This window comes from Nomascus leucogenys, chromosome 19 (assembly GCF_006542625.1).
Source record: "Nomascus leucogenys isolate Asia chromosome 19, Asia_NLE_v1, whole genome shotgun sequence".
NCBI classification, from domain to species: Eukaryota; Metazoa; Chordata; class Mammalia; order Primates; family Hylobatidae; genus Nomascus; species Nomascus leucogenys.
Window position 1 is genome coordinate 28,418,236 of NC_044399.1, and position 24,654 is coordinate 28,442,889.

General features: G+C 46.4%; 1 protein-coding gene across 1 annotated transcript in view; it reads left to right on the plus strand.

Annotated features, from left to right (window-relative positions):
* The window catches only part of MARCHF10 (membrane associated ring-CH-type finger 10), a 112,228-nt gene that overhangs the window by 38,865 nt on the left and 48,709 nt on the right, over positions 1–24,654 (plus strand). Inside the window, 2 exon segments of the mRNA XM_030799812.1 lie at positions 7,994–8,165; positions 23,467–23,619. Coding sequence (XP_030655672.1) covers positions 7,994–8,165; positions 23,467–23,619 — 325 coding nt within the window.

The window sequence follows — 24,654 nt, forward strand, 5'->3', positions numbered from 1 at the left end:
TGCACACATTGCTTCTGCTCATACTCCCCTGGGTGAGACCTTTCTCCTGAGTTGCAGTGGGGCAGCAGGTGCAGGGGCTGAACGATTCAATTCAAGATGGGCAACCACACATCCCGACTTCAACTCTTAGCAATTTAGAAGGGATTTTGGTAGAAAGGTAGTAGTCTCCATCAGTCATTAAAAAGTATCTAAAAGAATACAGGGCCGGGCATTATAGGTGGCTCACACCTGTAATCCCAGCACTTTGGGAGGCTGAGGCAGGCGGATCACTTGATATCAGTCTGGCCAACATGGCGAAACTCCATCTCTACTAAAAATACAAAAATTAGCCAGGCGTGGTGGCGCATGCCTGTAATCCCAGCTACTTGGGAGGCTGAGGCAGGAGAATCACTTGAACCTGGGAGGTGGAGGTTGCAGTGAGCCGAGATCATGCCACCGCACTGCCACTTGGGCGACAGAGCAAGACTCTGTCCCAAAAAAAAAAAAAAAAAAAAAAAAAGAATACAGACCAACCAGTTCAAAGCTTTTATTTCAAGGTTAATTGGATTTTGAACATTTTAAATATCTTTATGCTTGTCTTTGTTTTTCCATTCTGAGCATGCATTTCTTTTGTAATAAAGAAAAGAATTATGCTTTACAAATATAAGCCATTGAAACCACAAAAAGATTATTTCACTGGCAAATTTGCAGGATGTTTTGTTTTCTCTCTCTAAAAGAAACATATAGCTAAATCGTAAATACTACTTTAAGCATTCTTCTACTCAGAAACCTTCAGTGGGACCCCACTCTCTATCACATTTGCTCGAATCTCAGGGCTCTCCACAGTCTGGCCCACACCCTCCTCCTCACCCCATGCTCAAGCCACCTGCCTGGCTGGCCTAGAATCACTCCTGCTCTTCTCACTCCATCCATCCTGCGGCTCATGTGCTGCCTCCAGCCTAGCCAGACCCCACCCATTCTTCAAGTCCCAGCACACACTGCCACCTTCCCTTGACCTTTCACCTTTTCCCAGGGGTTTTCCACGACACTTAGAATGGGTGCAACACAACGTATCCCTTGATTAAACGTTGTTTTCCATTTTGCTGGTAAGGCATTAATCTTATCTCTCTCATTGTCAGCTTATTTCTATATCCTTCACAGAGCCTAGCACGATATTAAAGACATAATAGGTGCATATGACACATCTCAGTTGACTTCCACGTTTAAAGACCTGTTATTCTGAGTAGGAAGCATTTTCATCGATGATCTCCATTTGATGGCCAAGCCCCTTGGTGTTGCTCAGATGCTCCTCTCAGCTAAAAGAAGAATGTGAATTCAAATAAAGGATGAAGGAGAAACACACTGCAGCAAAACCATATCTGAAAGACACCTAAGTCAAGGGCAATCTCAATGTGCTATTAAACACTGCATTTTAACGTTCTTTTTTTTTTCTTTTTCTATTTTTCTTTTTTTTTTTTTTGAGACGGAGTTTCACTCTTGTTGCCCAGGCTGGAGTGCAATGGTGGTATCTCAGCTCACTGCAACCTCCACCTCCCAGGTTCAAGTGATTCTCCTGCCTCAGCCTCCTGAGTAGCTGGGACTAGAGGCATGCACCACCATGCCCCGCTAATTTTGTATTTTTAGTAGAGACAGGGTTTCTCCATGTTGGTCGGGCTGGTCTTGAACTCCTGACCTCAGGTGATCTGCCTGCCTCGACCTCCCAAAGTGCTGGGATTACGGGTGTGAGCCACCATGCCCGGCCCCAATTATTTATTTATTTATTTATTTATTTTGAGACAGGGTCTTGCTCTGTCCCCCAGGCTGGAGTGCAGTGGCACAATCACAGCTCACTGCAGCCTCAACCTTCCAGGCTTGCGCAATCCTCTTGCCTCAACCTCCTGAGTAGCTGGGAATACGAGTGCACACCACCACGCCTGGCGAATTTTTTTTATTTTTTGTAGAGACAAAGTCTCACTATGTTGCCCAGGCTGGTCTCAAACTCCTGGGCTCAAGTGCCTCAGCCTCCCACCGTGCTGGGATTACAGGCATGAGCTGCCATGCCCGGCTGCATTCCAGTTTTTTAAATCTATCAATTTCCTGGCCACATACTGCTTCCTTTTCGTCTTCGCACCACACAGAACCCTGCTCCTGCTATAGCCAGATAATGCTACACACAGGTGTCCCTAGTATTTGGAAGCGGGGAAAATGTATGGTCACCAACCATGTAAACTGAATGGTGGTTTCTGCAGCACACAAAGGATTGCCTGGCATCCTAAGAAGTACCTAGCACGTCCTGCTTGCCATGTCAGTAACTTGCAGCGCGAAGTTTCACTCTGGCCATTCCATAGTGGGCTGAATAGTAATCGCAAAGCAAGTAGACCCACATGCCTCTCCTTCAGAGGGCACCCCCGTAGTGATGGAATGTTATGAAGATTTAAATCACCGAGGCCACTCTGCAGCCAGGGCCGCAGGCTGGGTCGTTTCAACTTCCGGGACTGAAAATCCGAGAGAAGCCTGCAGGCAGGAGGGTGTTCTCTGTGGAACTCGATGGTAGACAGGTGCCTGTGATATTTAGGCAATCTGGCAGCCCAGCTGACTCCAAAAGGCATCTTTTTTTTTTTTTTTTTTTTTTTTTTGAGACAGAGTCCTGCTCTGTTGCCCAGGCTGGAGTGCAGTGGCACAGTCTCAGCTCACTACAACCACCGCCTCCCAGGTTCGAGCAATTCTCGTGCCTCAGCCTCCCGAGTAGCTAGAATTACAGGCGCACACCACTACACCCGGCTAATCTTTTCGTATTTTCAGTGGAGACGGGGCTTCACCATGTTGGCCAGGCTGGTCTCGAACTCCTGGCCTCAAGTGATCCGCCTGCCTTGGCCTCCCAAAGTGCTGGGATTACAAGTGTGAACCACAGCGCCCAGCCTCCAAAAAGCATCTTCAGGCAAAATAGAGACCAAGGGCATGTAGTGCCTAGTCTTACCCAGCTCCACCTGGCAGCCACGTCTTCAGATAGGGGAGACAGATGAGAGTCAGCAGCAGTTTGATTCAGGTGGGTGGTACCTGAGTCCAGAAAGACCAAAAAGCCTACTGATCCTTGTTCTTTATTGTCCGCGCGTACAATTCTGGCACACTCAAAATTGTCCTGAACACACGGGAGGGATTTTGCTGCTGTAAGAGTTCTTTTCTAGACAAGAAAAAGTTTTGCTTGCTTTGTGCTACAACAGCAGTCTGTGCAGAACATATTTTATATTTCATGGCTACGTAAAGGTAACCGTCCTATCCGGAATGCTATTTATACAAGCTGCCCTCAATTTCCTAAGGTGGTTTTTGTGTTTGAGGCACAATTTGAGTGTGGGCTTTGGGGACAGTGCTCCGAAGGTGGCACACACAGTCACTTGATCGACCTTCCCATGTTGTCACTGTTTAAAGGTTGAGGTTCACTGCCTTGATCACACTCTTTTATAATCTCACGAGACCAAGTTCATTTCAAATGTACTCAACACAGTCTGGCGCCAGCTTGACACTACTCTTTGCCTTTTCCCTCCCATCCACAGCAAGCTGTGCCCTGCAGTGTATCATAGATCCACTCAGCTCAGCCTCCATGACACGACTCACGGCAAAGATGGGTTCAGTACACATCAATCAGAATTCAGTAGCACCTCTCCGGGAGGGGCAGAAATGGCGTATCAGTTAAGAACCAGTTTCCCGGTTCTTGGAAAGGAGCCATCAGGCAATAGTTGGAAAATAACTTGAAGTCTTTTCTGTCCCCGACTGCCTTAGTTTACTTGCTCTTCGGGTCATCTCTGTTCACTGTCGCCTTATCATTTCAGACACCATATTGTTAGGCCCTTGTTGTTAAGAATCGAATCATTCTCACATTCCCAAGGAGATTCATCCCCCTTCTCAAACCGTGCGCCTTCACTTTCCAGGACATCTAACTTGAACCATGATGTCATTACCTCACTGCCCAATGCTACTTACCCAGTTAAGTTCCTTCTCTCCTCAGTGTGGGCCTTTCTGTGAACTTCTGAAAGCGTGTAGCCCTGGGCAGAGTGACAGCTCTACTTTATTAGACATGAGGCCAGTAGAGCAAGTTCGGGATCTTTGGAAAACCTTAAGTACAAAAATGACGATTCTCAAGAAAATACTGATTTTGTCAACTTATTTTAGTTAACATGGCTTTGTTAGAACTTTCATCAAATTCTCAGTAGAGAATATGAAGTATACTTAAGTGTCACGTAGGTTAGGTTTTGTTTTGTTTTGCTTTTTTGTTTGTTTTTAATGTCATGGGTTTTGATTTTTAAAGGTAGAGCTGGCTTTTGTCCCCCAAAGGAATAGCAGTGTGCTGTTGCCTCCACCTCCAAGTGACATTTCAACTTGGGGACACATGAGGAAGGAATGAAAATTGTAATTATTTTTCAAAATTACAAGAGGAAAAGATGCAATTTAAAAATCAACTTTAAAATTAAAATTTTAATTATTATTGTTTGATTATCTCTAATGTTGTCAAATATTTGCCATTGGAGCTTTACTGTCTGAAAAACCATTGCACCATATTTTCTTAAAACTAGATAAATTTCAACTGGCCATTTATGAGATTGTCATACTATCATAGATTATATTCCCTGGAGAAGAAACCAAGAGTCCGGTGTGGAACTAACCCACGTCTCCATTCATACCACCCTTCTGGAATAGGTGAAATCCAACAGGATTTTTCACTGGGGACTTTGACTTTAGTTTCAACCATAGGTAGTGAATGTTCAGTAGTTAGCTAGTTAATTTTATAAATGGCTGAACATGAATTAATGGCTAATTATAAAAGCCAATACGTGCATGGCATTTACTGGGTTACACGTATATGGTGCTGCTCTAAGTGCTATGTGTACATATATATTATGCAATCCTCACAAAACCGCCAAAAGGTAGATACTATTGTTCACAAATGAAATCTGAGATCCAGAGAAATGAACTAACCCAATGTCACACAATTACTACGTGCAAGAGCTGGGATTCACTCCCGTGGAGCTGGGCTCCACGGCCTTAAATACCACACTTTAGTGCCAGGATGATTTACTACAACTTCTCCCAGTCAGGGACGATCCTCCCTGCGTGATACGATGGGTTTTCATGAAAGAGGATAGGCCAGGCGCAGTGGCTCACGCCTGTAATCCCAGCACTTTGGGAGGCCAAGGTGGGCGGCTTGCCTGAGCTCAGGGGTTCGAGACCAGCCTGGGCAACACGGTGAAACCCCGTCTCTACTAAAACACAAAAAATTAGCCAGGCATGGCAGCGTGCGCCTGTAGTCCCAGCTACTCAGGAGGCTGAGGCCAAAGAATTGCTTGAACCAGGGAGGTCGAGGTTGCAGTGAACTGAGATCGCACTACTGCACTCCAGCCTGGGTGACAGAGCAAGACGTTGTCTCCAAAAAAAGAAAGAAAGAAAGAGGATAGATGGAAATGGCTGAGAATATAAGAGGACAGAATAAAGACCAAAAGGTGGACGTGATTTATTTAAGATTTCTCAATGAGGCAAGCAGGAAAAAAGTCCATTAACACATTTGTAAGTATTACACTTCTTACCATTGTACCTTCAGTTTACAACTGATAAAACACCAACTTCTAGCTGCAGTTTCTAGACTCTTAATGATTACTACCTAGAAATAAGGTTGATTGAACCAGAGAAGGATGTATTCACAATGTAGGCTCACAATCCCGCAGGTAACAGAATGGTTTAATTGGCCAAGCTTTCACGTCTTCAGTGCACTAAAGGCTTGAGGTTTAATGAATGCGTGGAGGAAGGATAAACATGGCTTAACAGTTCAACCAATAAAGGTCTCCTCCCTATTCACCACAGCCTGGGGCAAGCCAAGAATTCCGGCCCTGGCTGGGGGTAATGGAAGTGGATCCGCTAAGATGAGCTGAGCGGACACCTGCTGCTGCTGCTGCTGCTGCTGCTGCTGCTGCTGCTGCTGCTGCTGCTGCTGCTGCTGCTGACACAGGTGTTGGTCATCCTCGCCTAGGGCATTTTTCCTGCCTTTCTGCTGGCTGGAAAGAAAGGGCTGAATTGCAGGGCCCTGTGGGAGTTGACTTAACCCACTGCAGTGAGCTGATTGTGTTGGGCAGTTTGTGGAAGAAATTGTGTCCCCTATTCATTGATGCTCTTCTTGGGACCCAATTCCAGGACTGTGACTTCCAGGACCCAATTACAACGACATTCTTAGGTGTCAAACTTAAAATATGCCCGCATTTTCTTTTCTGAGAATAGAGAACGTATCTCATGTTCAGAAATGACCTAATGTTTCAGCCAGGCACGGTGGCTCACGCCTATAATCCCAGAACTTTGGGAGGCTGAGATGGGTTGATCACCTAAGGTCAGGAGTTCGAGACCAGCCTGGCCAACATAACGAAACCCCGTCTCTACTAAAAATACAAAAATTAGCCGGGCATGATGGTAGGTGCCTGTAATCCCAGCTACTCGGGAGGTCGAGGCAGGAGAATTGCTTGAACCCGAGAGGTGGAGGTTGCAGTGAGCCAAGATGGCACCATTGCACTCCAGCCTGGGCAATAAGAGTGAAACTTTGTCTCAAAAAAAAAAAAAAAGAAAAGAAAAAAGAAATGACCTAATGTTTCATCTTTGACATTTCAGAGTAATTTGCAAGGATTTCAATTAAATAGCAAAATCGAAAAGGAAAGGGGAGAACAGTCAGTTCGTTGTGTCTTGTGCTTTTCTGGTCCCTTTGTCTGAGGGTGGTCTGTTTTCTGAAATTGTGCGGAAAAACAAGAATTATTTGTTTGAAGGCTGTATCCAAACTCTAAATTTAAAAGCATGATTCATCATCTTGGAGCATAATGATCTGTCCACCTGTAGATTTATGTAGACTTCTTTACAGAAGACTGACAAGTAGAGGACTTTTTTAGAATTTAGTTTGTCTTACATCACACCCAATAATTCAAAGCTACTCAGAGTATTTTCCTGAGTCAGGAGCCTGTGAAATGAAAATGCCAGAACTGACAAGGAGAACAGTGAGCAAGATCAATACAAATTGCAACAGTTGGGGAGGTACCAGGGATGTTAATTTAGCATTCTATGTCTGCAAAAGACCACATTTTCAGAGGACTTTCCAATACTGGACTAATGTACAATGTAGGAGAGAGCTTAGTGCCCCTCCACCCCCACCCCAACAACCCCCCAGGGTCGGGGATGGGGGAACCTAGTGATTTATTTGTTGCAGAATGGATAGCCTAGCAAGTCATACCAACACCAGGACCTAAAGCCATCAGGCTGTACTTAAATCACCTTTAAGACCAGGTTTCTGATATTTATATTGTTTTCATCCTTTCTTTGGTGGGTGTAAGTGTGGCCAAGTATAAAGTTGTTCCATGCCTGGATAATTTTTATTGCATCGGCATGGCTGCGTTGAGATATTCTGACACAGCAGGAATCATGATTTGTCCATGCATAGATTTATACTGACTTCTTTATAGAAGAGTGACAAGGAGGGGACATTTTAAAAGATTAATCTGTCTCTTGTTGCACCCAATAACGCAGAGTATTGAAACTGAGGTCTGATTTAATCGGCCTCTGTCACACTATCTACATTTCCTTTTCATTGTCAAGTATATGATTAACATAAGGAACATTTTTTCTTCTAGCCGATCTCCAAAGTAGTTCAAATAACAAGCAATAAAAAGTTTAAAAGCACATGCACTATTCATCGGTCATCAAATTACTTAAGGGTCAGAAATGCATTCTTTTCATAACATTCTACAAAACACACTCATAGAAAAATGCATTCTTTCATAATGTTCTACAAAACAGACTTACCAACTGCCGTTATTTCTAAGTTGCTCCACCCAGTCCATCTGAATCTCTCTGGTGAACGGGCGTGTTGACCTGGCAGAAGGCTCTAGGATTATTGCTGGAGAGGGTCACTGCACTTGCCTCGTTTCTGTTTTCTCTGCCTAACAAAGTTGACCTACTTGGCCACTGATACTCAGATGTATTTCATTTTTGGTAGAGTTCTAGTGAGGAGGATGCTCTAACTGAACCAAGATCATCTACCAAGATATCTGCATTTAAGTGTGACCCCAAACTTCCAGCAATTGACCAAACATCAGTCAAGCAGAAACATAAAAATACCATGACTGTAAGGAAAGCAGAGAAAGCGGACTCCAGTGAACCCTGTCCAGGTGAGTGGCTGGCTTATTGAAAGTCATCAGATCTAAAATCCCGGTATTAAAAATAACAACAACAGGCTGGGCGCGGTGGCTCACGCCTGTAATCCCAGCACTTTGAGAGGCTGAGGCCAGCGGATCACTTGAGGTCAGGAGTTCGAGACCAGCCTGGCCAACATGGCGAAACCCTGTCTCTACTAAAAATACAAAAATTAACCAGGTGTGGTGACACATGCCTGTAATCCCAGCTACTCGGGAGGCTGAGGCAAGAGAATCGCTTGAACCCGGGAGGTGGAGCTTGCAGTGAGCCAAGATGGCACCACTGCACTCCAGCCTGGGCAACAGAGCAAGACTCCGCCTCAAAAATAAATAAGTAAGTATAACAACAACAATCAAATTGATGGTATTGGTTAAACCTAGTGTTTTCTGAATGGCTAATTCAGGTTTTGAAAGGCCAGTGATCCTATGCAAACAGCAACATTAATTTCAGAGTAGAATATAAGGTCAAGGAGGCATGAATCGTGCAATGTAACTTTCTCCACCGCCCACATTTTCTGCCCAGTAATTTGTGTGGCTTCCGCCTAGAGCTGCTGCCTTTTCATCTTCTTCACCCTTCTTGGGGATAAAGGCATTTGGCCCCAGGTATCAAGTTTTATGGCTCAAGCAAGAGCATAAAGAGAAGCTTTCAAATACATCTGAATAGCATAATTTATAGCCAAGAGAGAAAGTAATAAAGTTTTCCTGTTCTGGGTTTGTCTTCTCTGAGAGAAAAGGTGCTGGATAAATCCTCCCTTTTGTGCAATTTGGAAAAATAGTCACTCTTTAGCTGCTTTAGAGCAAAGACCAGTCTTCTGCCTGGGGCAGGAGTGATTTAATAGTATCCAGAAAGGGGCTAAAATTCACTGAAAATTTAATGTCTCTCGGGCTCATCTCCATCAAAGACAACAGCTATAAGGCAAACTTGATTCCTCCAGGAACTGAGGTTTACGTTGGAATAACTAGGCAGAAAGGTCTAAGTTGAGTGGAAAGGATCCAGGCTAACTGCTGAAGAATTTGTCAATAGTGTGCAATTCATTAAAATCCAAATCACAGCTACTTTCCAATCCTAAATAGCTTCTGCGGTGCAACCACCCATCCAGTTAAGTCTTCATGCATTTTTAGAACATAGCAGCTTTCACTCAGATTAACCACCCACATTTTATTGCTTTAACGAAGTCAAAACCAAATTGACTTCTGAAATGATGTCCTCTCAGGCAAAGCCCCAACTCTTGCTTCTTATTTAATCAGGGGAAAGTATCATCACAGTTAATTTCTCATTTTAAAGACTGTTGGTAGGAATTAGGCTTTTAATTCAGCTGTTTAAGGTTGAAATAGAGCAGGTAAGGTCATTCCACCAATATTTCAAAATACAAGTTGTAATTTATCGAATCGAGGATGTTTTTAATGGCAAAAGTTTGAATTTCAGGGTTTTTTTTGTTTTTTGTTGTTGTTGTTTTTGTTTGTTTGTTTCTGTTGAGACGGAGTCTCGCTCTGTTGCCCAGGCTGGAGTGCAGTGGCACGATCTCAGCTCACTGCAATCTCCGCCTCCCCAGTTCAAGTGATTTCCGGGTAATTTTTGTATTTTTAGTAGAGACAGGGTTTCACCATGTTGGCCAGGCTGGTCTCGAACTCCTGATCTCAAGGATCCGCCTGCCTCTGCCTCCCAAAGTGCTAGGATTACAAGCGTGAGCCACCGCGCCTGGCCTGAATTTAAGTTTAAATAATGCAACTCCATTTATGCAATATAATTTTTAGCCCTCTTGCTAAAATCAGGTGGGTGGTTGTATAGTGTGCTTTGTCATCGTGGAGAAAAATCATTAAAAGGAACCATTTAGATCCACCCAGTGCTTTAGTTTGTCTAATTAATACAGACGTTCTTCAGACTGAGCAAACTGTATGGAACTTACAGCACTGACAAAAAGGAGGAATTAATTCACTTAACATTCTTTAAAACATCAAATTTGAAGAATTACCAGACAAAAACACCAGGTTTTAGTGACAGAGCCAAGTTGGCAGAAAGATATCTATTTCATCAAATGAGGGATGTTACTTGTAGTAAAAGCCTCTACAAACCGCCAGCTTCATCACTGCGTTCTGGCCCTAGACCACGTCCAAGACCCATGCAGCCGTGAGCAGGGCTGTGGCCTGGCTGTCCCCAGGCAGAGCAGTCCTGGTGATGGATGGCAGTTGCCGCAGAAGTGGAATCAGTTGTGCAGCAATCTGGCTAAAAACAAAGCATCGATGTGTTAAGATCCATCCATTTTACATGTGTAGACTCACCCTCTGGGCTCCCTAATTAGCATAGCGAAATGAGAACTGAGACATGGCAAGGAGTTTGGCTGAGTCTGTTCAGGAAAAGTTGAGCTCGATAGCAGTCGTGACAGTTTTCTGCTGTTACAGAAAAATAGGATTTGGTACCTGAATTAGCTGGACACGTTGATCCAATTCACTAGTTAAATTCACAGTTGCTTGCTTTTCTCTGTAGAGAGATATTTCTCTAAAGCATTTTGGGGGTGATACAAAGTTGGCAGTAAGTCATCAAAACTTCTTCCATGTCAGACCTGAGATTCTGTACGAAATTGAAGCATCAAACACAGTGAAATTCCTTTGCAACATCTGCCTAATAGGCTACAGAAGTGGAATCTGGTATAACTTCCTGTGTTATACCAGACTTTTACTGAAAAAAATAATATAGCTGGGGAACATGGCTCGACTCACTGCAAATCTATGTAATGATAATCCATGTCATCAAAAAAGCATTTTTCTTTGTATGTAATCTGCCATCTAGAACCTCCAAAACAACTATTTAAAATATAGGAACTATCAATGCCCTCTACAAACAGATTTGTAACTGAGAAGGCATCAGATTGCTCTTCATCCTGTTAGAAGGAATTCACCCATTTAAATTAAGTTTGTATAGTCCATGAAACTGCTTCTGGACGAGTGACTGGTGGTCCTTGTTATCTCTCTCCATGCAGTGGCACGTGCGGTTTATGGGCAAGTGTTTTGGAGTCAAAATGTTTGCATTTGCATCTGGGCCCCATTTATTTGCTGTCTACCTTTGGCCAAGTAAAGCATCTCTGTGCCTCAGTTTCCTCATCTGTACAATGGGGAGAAACAGATCCTGCCTGCTGGGATTGCTGTGAGAACTCAATGATAAAACATACGTCCAGCCTTTAGGACAGTCCCTGCCACTGTGGCCACTCAATTAATTATCGCATTATTATTCCTAGTACATGAGAGCAGCAGGTAATGAGGAGATGGGACTAGAAAACTTTGTTTTCTTTGTCTTAAGGTTGTCCTCCCAAAACATCTTTTTTTCTTTACAAAAATCAGAGTTGTATTTTATTGATTGACTGATTGATTGATTATCGAGATGGGGTCTTACCGTGTTGCCCAGGCTGAAGTGTACTGGTGCATTCATAGGTCACTGCAACCTCAAACTCCTGGGCTCAAGTGATCCTCTGACCCCAGCCTCCCAAGTAGCTGTGACTACAGGCACACGCCACTATGCCTGGCTAATTTTTTACTTTTTTTGTTTTTGTTTTTGTTTTGTTTTGTTGTTGTTGTTGTTTTGAGAGAGAGTTTCGCTCTTGTTGCCCAGGCCGGAGTGCAATGGCGCGATCTCGGCTCACGGCAACCTCCGCCTCCCGGGTTCAAGCAATTCTCCTGCCTCAGCCTCCCAAGTAGCTGGGACTACAGACATGTGCCACCATGCCGGGCTAATTTTGTATTTTTAGTAGAGACGGGGTTTCTCCATGTTGGTCAGGCTGGTCTTGAACTCCCAACCTCAGGTGATCCACCCGCCTTGGCCTCCCAAAGTACTGGGGTTACAGGCATGAGCCACCACACCTGGCCATTTTTTTACTTTTTATGGAGACGAGGTCTTGCTTTGTTGCCCAGGCTGGTCTTGAACTCCTAGGCCCAAGTGATCCTCCCGCCTTGGCCTCCCAAAGTGCTAGGATTACAGACATGAGCCACAGCACCCAGCCCAGAGTTGTATTTTTTAGAATCTCTAACATAAATGCAGGTACAAATACTTTTACAACACTCTGAGTTTCAAAGCAAAATGCCAAATGGAAAAGGATGAAGAATCAGACAGCATTCACCAAGCCAGAGACAGGCTTTATCTCCAGAAGGACGTGGAAAATTCAGGCAGTGAGTCAAGACCTGGCTGGGTCTCACGTGCAGTCAGCTCAGAAATCCCACATCATGAACGCTGGTGTAGGGTGAGGTATGAGCCTAGTGGAGTTACATGTTCTTAGTTACATGTTGAGAATTGTATATATACCCTTAAGACCCAGAACAGCTAGCAGGCCCGGCGAGTGCAGAGGCACAGGGACATTTGGGGAGCTGCAGTGGCCTCCAAGGCCTGCCTGCTGTGAAGACCTCTCCCAGCCCCACCCTGAGTTGGAGAGGAGCCACCTCTCCTTTCCAGGACACGAAGGGGCATCCAGAGGCCACTGTGCTATGGGGTTCTGGCACCTGGAGTCCTAATGAGCTCCCTACCCTAGGGCCAGACGTGCGGGAAGCAAGCGTCCCCTCTACTGCCCTCTGCTCTCACCTGGAGCTCGGGCATGGTTCCCTGAGCTATGTGCCAGGAAGACAGATCTGGATGGAGTCCTGTGAACCTGCTTCCAAAATCTTGCCCTTTAAAGCAAAGCCAAGTGTTCTGAAATTATCCTCACTTATTATTGGGTGCAATGTTAGTCATTACGGGGTTCAGGTTTGTGGGAGTGACAAGACTTTTCAGCCGCAGAGTGGATTACTGTGAGGACGGGTCCTTGTAAAACTAAGAAAAAGCAGCGCATTCAGATGTTCAGAGACAAACATCTGAAATAACTGTGCTCTCTTTTGGATTGGGAAATATTTATTTGAAGAGCAGCCTGAAAGAGAAATGTGAGGGCAAATCCTAAATCCTCATAATTCACCTTGCAAATAAATTCTTCTGAAGATTTTCTCTGAAAGGCCAAGATTAGTGGTTTTCGCGGCAAGTCCCACTGGTGTCCAGGAACTTTCCAAGCTATCTGCCAAGTTAGAAAAAAACAAAACAATTTAAGTGGATACTCCCACTTTTTAATAGAGAATCATAATTATCAGCCCAGTTCTGATACATGCTCTCAAGGCAGGGGGGGCTCGGGGTTGTCGCAGAGCCCAGAATGAAGTCTCGGCTCCAAATCCTGGTGCTATCACTTTATAACCCCATAAATGTGAGCGGGCAACTTCTCTGAACTCAGTTTCCTCGTCAGTAAAATGGAATCCTTGCCAGTCTCACCAGGTAGATAGGTGGGTGGAAACCCTGGATGTAGAACAGGCTTTAGGCAAAGGTTAATCCCCAGGCCTTCCTCTGCTTGTGAACCCTCCTCCCAACACCGCCAGCCACTCCAGGGCTAGTGTCTCCATAAGAACACTGCTTGACCAAAGACACTTGTATTTGAGATGTAAGAGTGGTTAGAATTTGGCTGGGCGCAGTGGCTCATGCCTGTGATCCCAGCACTTTGGGAGGCCGAGGCAAGCGGATCACCTGAGGTTGGGAGTTTGAAACCAGCCTGGCCAACATGGCGAAACCCTGTCTCTACTAAAAATACAAAAATTAGCTGGGTGTGGTGGCATATGCCTGTAATCCCAGCTACTCGGGAAGCTGAGGTACAAGAATCGCTTGAACCCGGGAGGAGGAGGTTGCGGTGAGCCGAGATTGTGCCACTGCACTCCAGCCTGGGCGACAGAGTGAAACCATGTCTCGACAACAACAACAAAAAAAGTGGTTATAATTTGATTATTAAAAATTTTAACGATTTGATCATCAGCGAAGTCATCCGTTTATCCAGTACCTCTGGGGATGTTAGCAAATACATTGAACTGTCCCCCACGTCCCAGGGTGTATGATACCAGGGCGAATTGGTGTACTCATCCATTGCTTATTCATTCCACACTTCATTTATACGTGTTTACCTGCCGGGTAATGGGGAACCAGAATACAAAACACACAGGGCCTGCCCTCCAGGGCTCCCAGCCTGGTGGGTGAGCAGGATTCCAATAAGGGCAGATAGTGCAATGCACGCCCTGACCAAGGTAAGTTCTAAGAGCTTGTGGGCAGGGCCAGGTGGAGTGAAAATCCTGAAGGACAGGGATTTAACCAGGTGAAGAGGGCAAGAAAGATGTGCCTGGCAGCAGGTACTGAGTGTGCAAAGGAACAGAGGAGAGGGAGCAAGGAAGACAGGGAGAGACAGACAGATATCGAGGAGCTACAAATAATCTAGGGCCTTGTGCTCCAAGTGTCCCCAGGCAAGTAGCAGAAACCATCATCTGAGAGCTTCTTAGAAATGCAGAACCTCAGGCCCCAGTCCAGACTGACTGGCTCAGAACCTGCATTGAAGAAGATCTCAGGGATATTCCTATGTACATTTGAGTTTCAGAAGTTCTGGTTTAGGGCCAGGCATGGTGGCTCATGCCTGTAATCCCAGCACTTTGGGAGGCCAAGTTGGGTGGATCACTTGAGTTCAGGAGTTCGAGACCAGCCTGGTAAACATGGTGAAACCCCATCTCTACTAAAAATGCAAAAATTAGCCAGATGTAGTGGTGCGCACCTGTAATCCCATCTACTCGGGAGGCTGAGGCAGGAGAATCGCTTGAACCCAGAAGGCAGAGGTTGCAGTGAGCTGAGATCACGCAACTGCACTCCACACTCCAGCCTGGGCGACAGGGCAAGACTCCATCTCAAAAGAGAGAGAGAGACAGAGAGAGAAAGAGAGAAGCTCTGGTTTCTGGTTTAGGGTCAGGCTACAAATTAGGAAATATAAAGTTGAGGCCCCACAGGTAGGCAAGGATCAGGCCTCCAAGGGCCTTAAATGTCATGCTGGAGGCGATGGGGCATCAGTCCTGGAAGGGCTCTACATAGGAAAGTGATGCAATCAGATTGGCATTTTTAAAAGCTGACTCTGGCTGCAGCATGGAGAAGGGCCAGCTGAGAGTGTGAGGGTGGCCAGACACAGCCAAGAGACCAGGCAAGTAGCAGTTGCAGGGGACTGGGGGAGAAATGAGAAGGGCTTGAGCGGGAGCAAAAGCAGCGGGAAGAGGGCCAGGTGCAGTGGTTCACACCTGTAAGGAATCCTAGCACTTTGGGAGGCTGAGATGGGAGGATTGCTTGAGGCCGGGAGTTCAAGGCCAGCCTGGTCAACATAGCAAGACCCCATCTCTATTAAAAAAAAAAAAAAAGCAGAGGGAATAGGAAGAGGGAGTGGGCTTGAGGGCCATTTAAGAAGTAAAGCTGGCAGAACTTGGTGACTTGGATGTAGGGATAAGGAGGAAAGAGGAATCAAAGAGAACTCAGGAATCTGGCCGAGGAAACCAGGCCAGTGGAGGTTGCCTCTGCCAAGGCTGAGGAAGCAAGGAGACTGTGGGCCCCCTTTTGCAGTATTGTCTTTGAGATGCAGGCAGGGCAGCCAGGTGGCAATGCCAGGAAGCACCTGGGGACCCAGGTCTCCTGCCCAACAGAGCACTCCTCTTCCTCCCAGAGCACTTGCTCGTAGGATCCAAGGGCCTGCAGGGAGTAAGAGGTGGCTGAAATGGCAAGAATGTCTCCCCTGAAAGAGTGGATGGAGTAAGAAGAGAGATGTTGGGGGAACTTTGGGAGATAACAATGGTAAAGAGAAGAATGAGTGAAGACAGCTAGAGAGAGAAAAATGATCCCGAGAAATAGGAGCCACTCCAGAGGCCATTGAGGAAGAAAGAAGTGGATAATATTTACTCGAATCCTCTGTAGCATGGCACTAAGGACTGAGACCCCTCCACGATAGGTAATGGTTTTCTTTTCTTCTTTTTTTTTTTTTCGAGATGGAGTCTTGCTCTGTCACCCAGGCTGGAGTGCAATAGCCCGATCGCGGCTCACTGAAACCTCCGCCTCCCGGGTTCAAGCGATTCTTCTGCCTCAGCCTCCTGAATAGCTAAGACTACAGGCATGCACCACCACGCCCGGCTAATTTTGTGTTTTTAGTAGAGATGGGGTTTCTCCCTGTTGGCCAGGCTGGTATTGAACTCCTGACCTCAGGTAATCCGCCCACTTCAGTCTCCCAAAGTGCTGGGATTACAAGTGTGAGCCACTGCGCCCAGCCTTAGGTGATAGTTTTCAGCTGGATGGATGGCTACAACTGTGGATTTTAGACTTGGAACTGATTTTAGCTGCAGCATCTCCCAAACTTTTCTGACAATAAAAATCATCAGGGAGGTTCTTCATAAAAATAAAAATTCCTGCTTCCTGTCCCTGACCCACAGCATCAGAATCTCCAGTAAAGGGGCCTGCAAAACTATTGTTGAACAAGAACAACAGGTGATTCTCATCACCAGGGTTTGGGCAGCTGTCTCAGAGCCTTGCTTTTCCAAACATTAACATTCATGAGAAACACCTGGGGCTCTTGAGCGACTGCAGATTCTGATTCAGAAGGTCTGGGTGGGCTGAGATCCAGCATTGCTAAGAAGTCCCAGGTGACGTCGATGTGGCTGGTCTGTGAACCACCTTTGAAGGAGCAAGGCTAGAAAAAACACCCGTCTCATTTTGCCGGTGAGGAAACAGGTTCTGGGCAGGTAGGCCACTGATTCAAGGTGACCCAGATGGTTAGTGGCAAAGCTGAGATTTGTCAGGCGTGAGGGGGTAGCTCTGACTCATGACTCCATCAGGCACCCGTATTCTGCCTCCAGCGAGGGTAGCAGTTTGAGCGTGAGGTTAGTGAACAGATCATCATCTTCAACGAGACATCTCTCTTGTTTACCTGCTTTTCACCGAGCTTGATTTTTCTCCCTTCCCATGATCCTGCCTGGATCTCTCTCCTTTCTTTCTCTTTTCCCAAGCTTCCCCTCCGCAGCAGAAAGGCCAGATCAGGGCATGACTACAGCCTGCTAGCGGGGGCAGCTGGAGGATTGAGGGAGAGAGCCTTACCCAAGTGAGACCCTGCGGGGCGCCATCTGTTGCTACCAGCACAGCTCGTTAGGCTGGCAGTGGGAGACGAGAAAGGCCCCAGAGCTTCCACACGGCAGCCTCAGGACATTGTCCGGGATCTTACGGGGAAAAGAACTTCCCGACATCTGTCAGGGACGCTGGAGACTGTTGGCTGGAACAGGGTGTGATGCTGGTGCCGCTTCCCTTGGTTAACTCCTCAGTGACGCTGAGATCTAGGCCAGGTGCCTCCTGGGCAGGAGCCAGGCCTGCTGCTCCTATGACATTGGAGAACAATTTTTGAGTTTGGATTCATTCTCAGACGTCTGTATGTCCTTCCCCCCACCGCCAGTGCTGCTTCCTGACTGCTCTTTTTCTTTTGTGCAGGTGGCAACAGCAAGCACCCCCTGTTCTGTGTTGAATACACCCCTTACTGCTCCGTCTTCGCTTTCTCCCCTGTCCTGCAGCCCAATACCAATTACTGCTGCCTCCTCCTGCCACTAGTGCCACCTGCCTCCCCAGTGGCCCAGGAACCTCCCCTCTGTCTCCCTCTGGTTACCGTTCCCTCCTTCGCAAGCACCGCTTCCGCCTCCCCAGACCCCGTGCCCGAGTCCCCGGCCGTGCTGTGCTACTTCCCCATCTCCTGCCCCACTCCAGCTGAGACCCCTGTGCTGTGCCTGCAGGGCCCCCGAAGGCCCAGTAGGATTTACCTCATGTGGTAAGTCACTCTTGCAAGGCACACAGCACAGCAGAGTCAGGGAGAGGGGACTTCGGGCTTCCGGAAGGCAGGTGCACGGGAGAGGGACCAGAGGCAACGCCAAGAACAATACCAGGCGGTGTGGTGTTCGGGGAGCAGGAAGACGGGACAGCGTGGCCACTGCACTGGGGCTCCACCTTCTAGCGCCAAAGGAGCGAGTGACCAATAAAATCCCATCCTCTCCGGAGACTCATTTGATTTCTTACCTCCTGTAGCTGGCACGCTGGGCAACGTCACCCCCAGAAACCAAACAGGCTCTCCTAAGGCGTCTGATCATAACCTTGGCTGTGTGAATGTGCACACGCCGAAGCCGCCCTGAGCGGTGGCACTGGGGGCAGGCCGTTCTGAAGGCACACACTGGAACCGAAACCCATTCAGAACCACTCGGAGGAGCAACAAATGAAAGGGCTCAGCCAATGTTTACATTCCCTTTCCTGCCTACTTATTAGGCATCACATTTCCTAAAATCAGAAATCCCACCCCTGAGTTCCAAAATAAAACATATTTATGGTACATAATTAAGCTTTCATTAAGATCTCCTCTGGGTATGTGAGACAACACACATTTCTCACACACTCAAATAGGCAAATAGACGCGACCTATTATTTGTGACTGCACAGAAAGCTGCCTATTACCCCAAGGCAACATTGGCTTCTGCGATTAAGCTGTAATTCTTCCCAGGATCCAAAGAAAGCACATTTTTTTCAAAGAGTTGTCTCTCCAGGGGATCTTGGCACCTCCTAGGCACCAGGGATCCCAGTCAAGGTAATGTGGGGCGGGATAAGAGTTCCGGAACTGTACTTCCCTTTTATGCTTCCTTTTCAACTTTGTCTATCAAGAACTATCTGTGGATGACAAGTGATGGGAGGAGCCGAACGTGAACAGTTGAATGGACTTGGTTCTCAGTTGTCAGGGTCTTGTACAAATATGAGATTTCTACCTTTTTTCCCCCCTTTCCTGGTCAAATTAAGAACTATTCAGTCAACAATCACAGTTTCCCAGCATTGTCAAGAGAACAGAGGCAGATGCCTTTCATCTAAACAGCTGTTTGGTTTCTTTAAAACTGGAGGCATCACCTTGCTCAGTTCCTGGAAGTAGGGGAGTCTGTATGTTGTCCAAAGCAAACCAAAGTCTTCCCAAAATTCACTGATAAACAGGATATTGAGTTACCTGGTGGTGAAACTCCTGAACACAAACCCCTTCCTTTTCTGTAAGGCAAAGGGCTTGTCCTGCTACCTGAAAAGGAAGGTAATTTCATCGTCCAGTGTAAATAGGACTTGGTCTTCCTGCAGATTATGAATCCATGACATGGTGAAGACCCATCCTAGCCCCCAAAGGTCGGAAATTCGATTCACTTTTCATGCGAGTGAAGTGATGGGAACTTGGTATACAAATTGAGGGTTCGAAACTCTTTTTCTAGACAATGTCGTGCTCTGTTGCCCAGGCTGGAGTGCAGTGGTGCAAACACAGCTCACTGCAGCCTCGACCTCCTGGGGCTCAAATGATCCTCTTGCCTCAGCCTCCCATGTAGCCAGGACCACAGGTATGTGCCAGCACACCCAGCTAATTTTTTTTATTTCTTTTTTTGTAGAGACAGGAGTCTTACTTTGTTGCCCAGGCTGGTCTCAAACTCCTGGGCTCAAGTGATCTTCCTGCCTCAGCCTCCCAAAGTGTTGGGATTACAGACATGAGCCACCATGCCCGGCTGAATGTTAGAATCTCTTTTTGTTTGTTTGTTTGTTTTTGAGATGGAGCCTCACACTGTCGCCCAGCCTGGAGGCTGGAGTGCAGTGGTGTGATCTCGGCTCACTGCAATCTCAGCCTCCCAGGTTCAAGCGATTCTCCTGCCTCAGCCTCCATAGTAGCTGGGATTACAGGTGCATGCCACCATGCCCAACTAATATTTTGTATTTTTAGTAGAGACAGGGTTTCACTATTCTGTCCAGGCTGGTCTCGAACTCCTGACCTCGTGATCCGCCCACCTTGGCCTCCCAAAATGCTGGGATTACAGGCGTGAGCCACCATGCCTGGACCTAGAAGCTCTTAAACCCATGTACACACAAACTGTGCAATCTAGGTCACCTCATTTGTGACTGCACTTACAGACAGAGAAGAGAAAATACTTTGCAAGGGTTTTGTTTTCCATGGAATCAAAAGGGTATCACAGGGAAGAAGTCAGCAGTGCAGCCAAATTAGATTATAATCATCTTTAAGGTCATGAGGCAACGTCTTGCTCATCTTTGTGAACCCTCAAATTATAGTATAGCAAAGGCGCACAGGTATTTGTTGAACAAATCATAATATAAAGAGTTGCTATTTGCCTTTTGGATTTTATAAAAGAAGGGTTGAGGGAGAGAATCAACAAGAACTGCACCGGAATGAAGGCTATTGAATAAGTTATTCCCAACCTGTGAAGTCTGCACAACAATGAGTTTCCTCTGGTCAAATTCAGTTGTCTCATGGGAATGAGTTCAGATTTCCCATTATTATTCTCAGTAGTAGTGGTAGTATTCTTTACGGTAGAAGAAGCAGCTACCATTATTAGCAGTTAGGCCATTTATGTACATTTTTGCTAAACTTCAGAGTAACAAGATGGACCATTTTACAGTTGCAGAAACTGAGGTTAAAGTTGCCAAAGGTCAGAGGATCCTGCCTGCACTAATAGTGGCGATTTCTTCACTGCCAGGCCTAGTAAAACAATCTCCAGCTGTTCAGCTTTATTATTTTAGTTTGCTGAGAACTTGATTAGAGGACACATGGTAATGGTTTTGGCAATCATTTAAGAGATCTGATGCTTTGAAAAAAGCAGTTTTTTTGAACAAGAAAACAAATTAAATAACCTTTTATCTTAAGCCATCTTGGGCGTTCTGCACAACAAAAAAATGTGTTCTAGTTTTGAAGTTCCCCTGTAGTTTGGGCTGAATGCATCTTCTCAAGCCCCACAAATCATACTAATATTTGTCCTGCACGACAAGGCAATTAATACTTGTCCTGCACAACAGTATGAGGCAACGCGTAGACTGGCTGAGAGACGATCCTCATTCTTAAGGAGCGTGCAGGCTAGTTGGAGAGAAAAGACATACTCATTAAGCAATTTTAGAATATTTAAACACTAAAGGCCATTTTTTAAAAACCCTGAAAGTAAGGGTTTTTTCCAAAGCAGAGCCAGAGCTGACTTGGTGGAATAAACTGGAAACAGACCTCGGAGGACCTTCTGGCTGGTGCAGTCTGGGGAAGAAAGGTCCCATGAGCAGAAGCATCCCTCCCTGTGAAGGTGAATGCAGTGGCGGGGCTCGGTGGCCTCTGGGCAGTGTGAAGTTCTGCTGCCTGGGGTGTGCGGGAAATTTGAATATTCTGCTGGGATTCCTGCTGGAAATTAAAGTGAAATTCTTATCCTCAGGACTTTGGGGCCAGGTCCTGACCTAGACTTGGCCTGAGCCCCACGCCTGCCCCTTCCCTGGCCCTTCTTCTGTTTCTTCCTCTTCTCTCCATGAGTTGGAAAGCAGGAGGCAGGACTTCTGAGAGCTGAGGGGGGCTGAGGTCTCAGGTGATAAGGGAGAAGCCTGTGTTCAAGGAATGCAATTTCTGGTAGTGGGAAAATGCTTCCCTCTTTCCCTCAGTGATGGATCCCTTAGTGTAAAACACCTGATCCCCCAGCTCTCTTTCTGTCTCTCACTCTCTCACCTTCCTCCTCTCACCCCCTTTTTGATCAGCAAAATCATCTCTAATCACCATCCTACACCATCCAAGACTATCTTCTCATTTTCCAGAGAACTTTCACTCTCTCCTTTCACACCTACAACTTCTCTGGGCTCCACCAACTTGCCCCAAGTTGCTCCGACACCACCAGCAGCTTCCCTCTTCTAGTAAGTTCCCTGTGAGGCATAATCCTCTCTGTCTTGGCGTACAGGACCCGCTGCCATGCCCTCCTGGGGCCCGTCAGAAGTAAGTAGACCTAGTCATTGTATTAAATTAGGTTTCATGGGCTGCCGGAAAGAACTTTCATTCCCTTCCTGAATCTGGAGGAAAACTATTCACACAACTACAACTTACACTCTGGAACATGAATCCATTTGCCTCATGTGCCAAAAAAGGCTGTGCTCTCTCACACACAAGTCGGGGGCCTTCCCTGGCTTTATGCCTATGTTACCAGCTGGCTACATCTATTTGTGAAATTTCTAAACTGTCTAAAGAAGATGAGTGAGACAAATGATCTTGGGGAATTTTGTACAGATATTCACGATGTAACTGCCTTGTAAACCCAAGAACTTGTAGAGATGCATGGAATATACTAGAACTTTTCCTCCACTTTCACGTGCACTGACGCTAAATACGTGTGAAGAGGAAACTCAAAACTGTATCAATTAGCAACCCAATTCAAAATGTGGATTAAAAAGAAAATGTTCATTGGAAACTAGGTCCACAATAGCACCCCAGCTACTGTCTTCCTGTGAACATCGTCCCAACACAGTGGAGGGTAGGGGACAGGAAAGAGAAAGGCATATGGTTCCCAGATGCTTGCAACCTTTCTGTACAGGCATGTTTGCTAATCAACCTGAGGATATAAATATGCAGGTATTATACAAAATATGTTGTGATTCAAACCTGGATGAGCACTTGGGAGGCAGGGCCATTGTGTGTCCCAACTGTAGAAGGCTCTTGACAGTGCTACCAGCGGGCACATCTCAACACCTATGGATTGGAACCTAGAAACTTCTTAGCAAGGCCAGGCACAGTGGCTCATGCCTGTAATCCCAGCACTTTGGGAGGCCGAGGTGAGTGGATCACTTGAGGTCAGGACTTTGAGACCAGCATGGCCAACATGGTGAAACCCTGTCTCTACTAAAAATATGAAAATTAGCTGGGCATGATGGCAGGCACCTATAATCCCAGCTACTCAGGAGGCTGAGGCAGGAGAATCGCTTGCACCTGGGAGGCAGAGATTGCAGTGAGCCAAGATCATGCCACTGCACTCCACTCTAGGCAACAAGAGCAAGACTCCATCTTAAAAAAAAAAAAAGACAAAACTTCTTAGCAAAAGGAAAGATCCCTCCCTCCGGCCTCTGCATCACAGGCGTCATGGGTGCTTATGAAGGAAGCTTTTTTTTTTTTTTTTGAGATGGAGTCTTGCTCTGTTGCCCAGGCTGGAGTGCAGTGGCACCATCTTGGCTCACTGCAACCTCCGCCTCCCGGGTTCAAGCAGTTCTCCTGCCTCAGCCTCTGGGACTACAGGCATGCACCACCATGCCCAGCTAATTTTTGTATTTTTGTAGAGATGGGGTTTCACCATATTGGCCAGGCTGGTCTCGAACTCCTGACCTCAGGTGATCCTATGAAGGAGGCATTATGATTTCCATGTAGCAGGTAGGGAAACTGAGGCTTGGAGAGGTGAAGTGATTTTCCCAAGCTCACATGGTTACATGAAACCAGATTTCAAATCCAGCTCTTCTGTGACCTCCTGGGTCCTTTATCTTGACTGCCCTTCCACCTAACCCCACCCCCAACGATTGCTGGGCCCTTTGAACATTCTTTATATGGAAGACATTTTCCTGTAAACAAAATAATTATTGAAAAGATTTTGCATCTTTCAGCAGACCAAGCACCAATGGTTTTATTAAGAAAGAAGAAGCCAAACCTGAGGAGATTTACAGTCGGCCCAGAATCGCACAGCCCGAGAGCATCTGGGGACAGAAGCAGACAGAAACCATGGTGGCTTGCAAAGGTGCCGATTCCCAGGGAAGCGGGTAAGGACTCGGGGCTCCCGCACCTTTGTCCTTGGAGAGGAGGACTGATTTTTGCTGTTACCCGGTGAATTCTTTATGGTTTTTAGATACTTGTACTTTTAAGTAAATGAGGTGCATGTACCTTAAAATGAAACAGCTTTAAAAGCAAATTGTATGATCCTAGGGTTTTTGGGTTTTATTTTTCCTCCAAGAGAGGCTGGTGGGAAATGGAGAAGGCGGGGTGGGGGGGGCGGGTATCTTTTTCTCTCCCATAACTCCGTGAGTGTGACTGATTTTGAGTGGACACCAGCTGTACAGCTGCTCCAGAGGGCATTTGGGTGGTGGATAGCAGGGGTTGAGGAAGGCAGAGAAGCGGATCTGCAGCTCTGGGGCATGTCCCACCTGGCGGTTGTTCCCACTTAGTTCCTGGGATGGGGAGGATGTGTGTCTGTGGGTGACAGGCTGCTCACCTCCCACAGAGATCTTCTCCCCTCTGACCCAGGGCACTCAACTCAGCGAGATCACAATGTGTGAGAAATACACAATATTGGAACGAATCTATGCTTTATTCCCAAACACTGGTTTGGTGTATCACCCCTTGGAACTCATGGAAAGTAACACCTCACAGTCAACCTGGCCATGGACCCATTCTTTCTCTTAGGAAACCACTGAGCATCACATTGTGTCATGACCAATGAACACAGTTGCCTTTGTTTTATTTTTTTATTGTATTTATTTATTTTGAGGTAGAGTCTCCCTCTGTTGCCCGGGCTGGAGTGCAGTGGCACCATCTCAACTCGCTGCAACCTCCACCTCCCAGATTCAAGCAATTCACATGCCTCAGCCTCCCAAGTAGCTGGGACCACAGGCACGCACCACCATGCCTGGCTAATTTTTTGTATTTTGGTAGAGACGGGGTTTCACCATGTTGGCCAGGCTAGTCTCAAACTCCTGGCCTCAAGTGATCAGCTTGCCTTGGTCTTCCAAAGTGCTGGGATTACAGGCGTGAGCCACGGCACCCGGCCTGCCTTTGTTTTTAAATGTGATATAGATGGT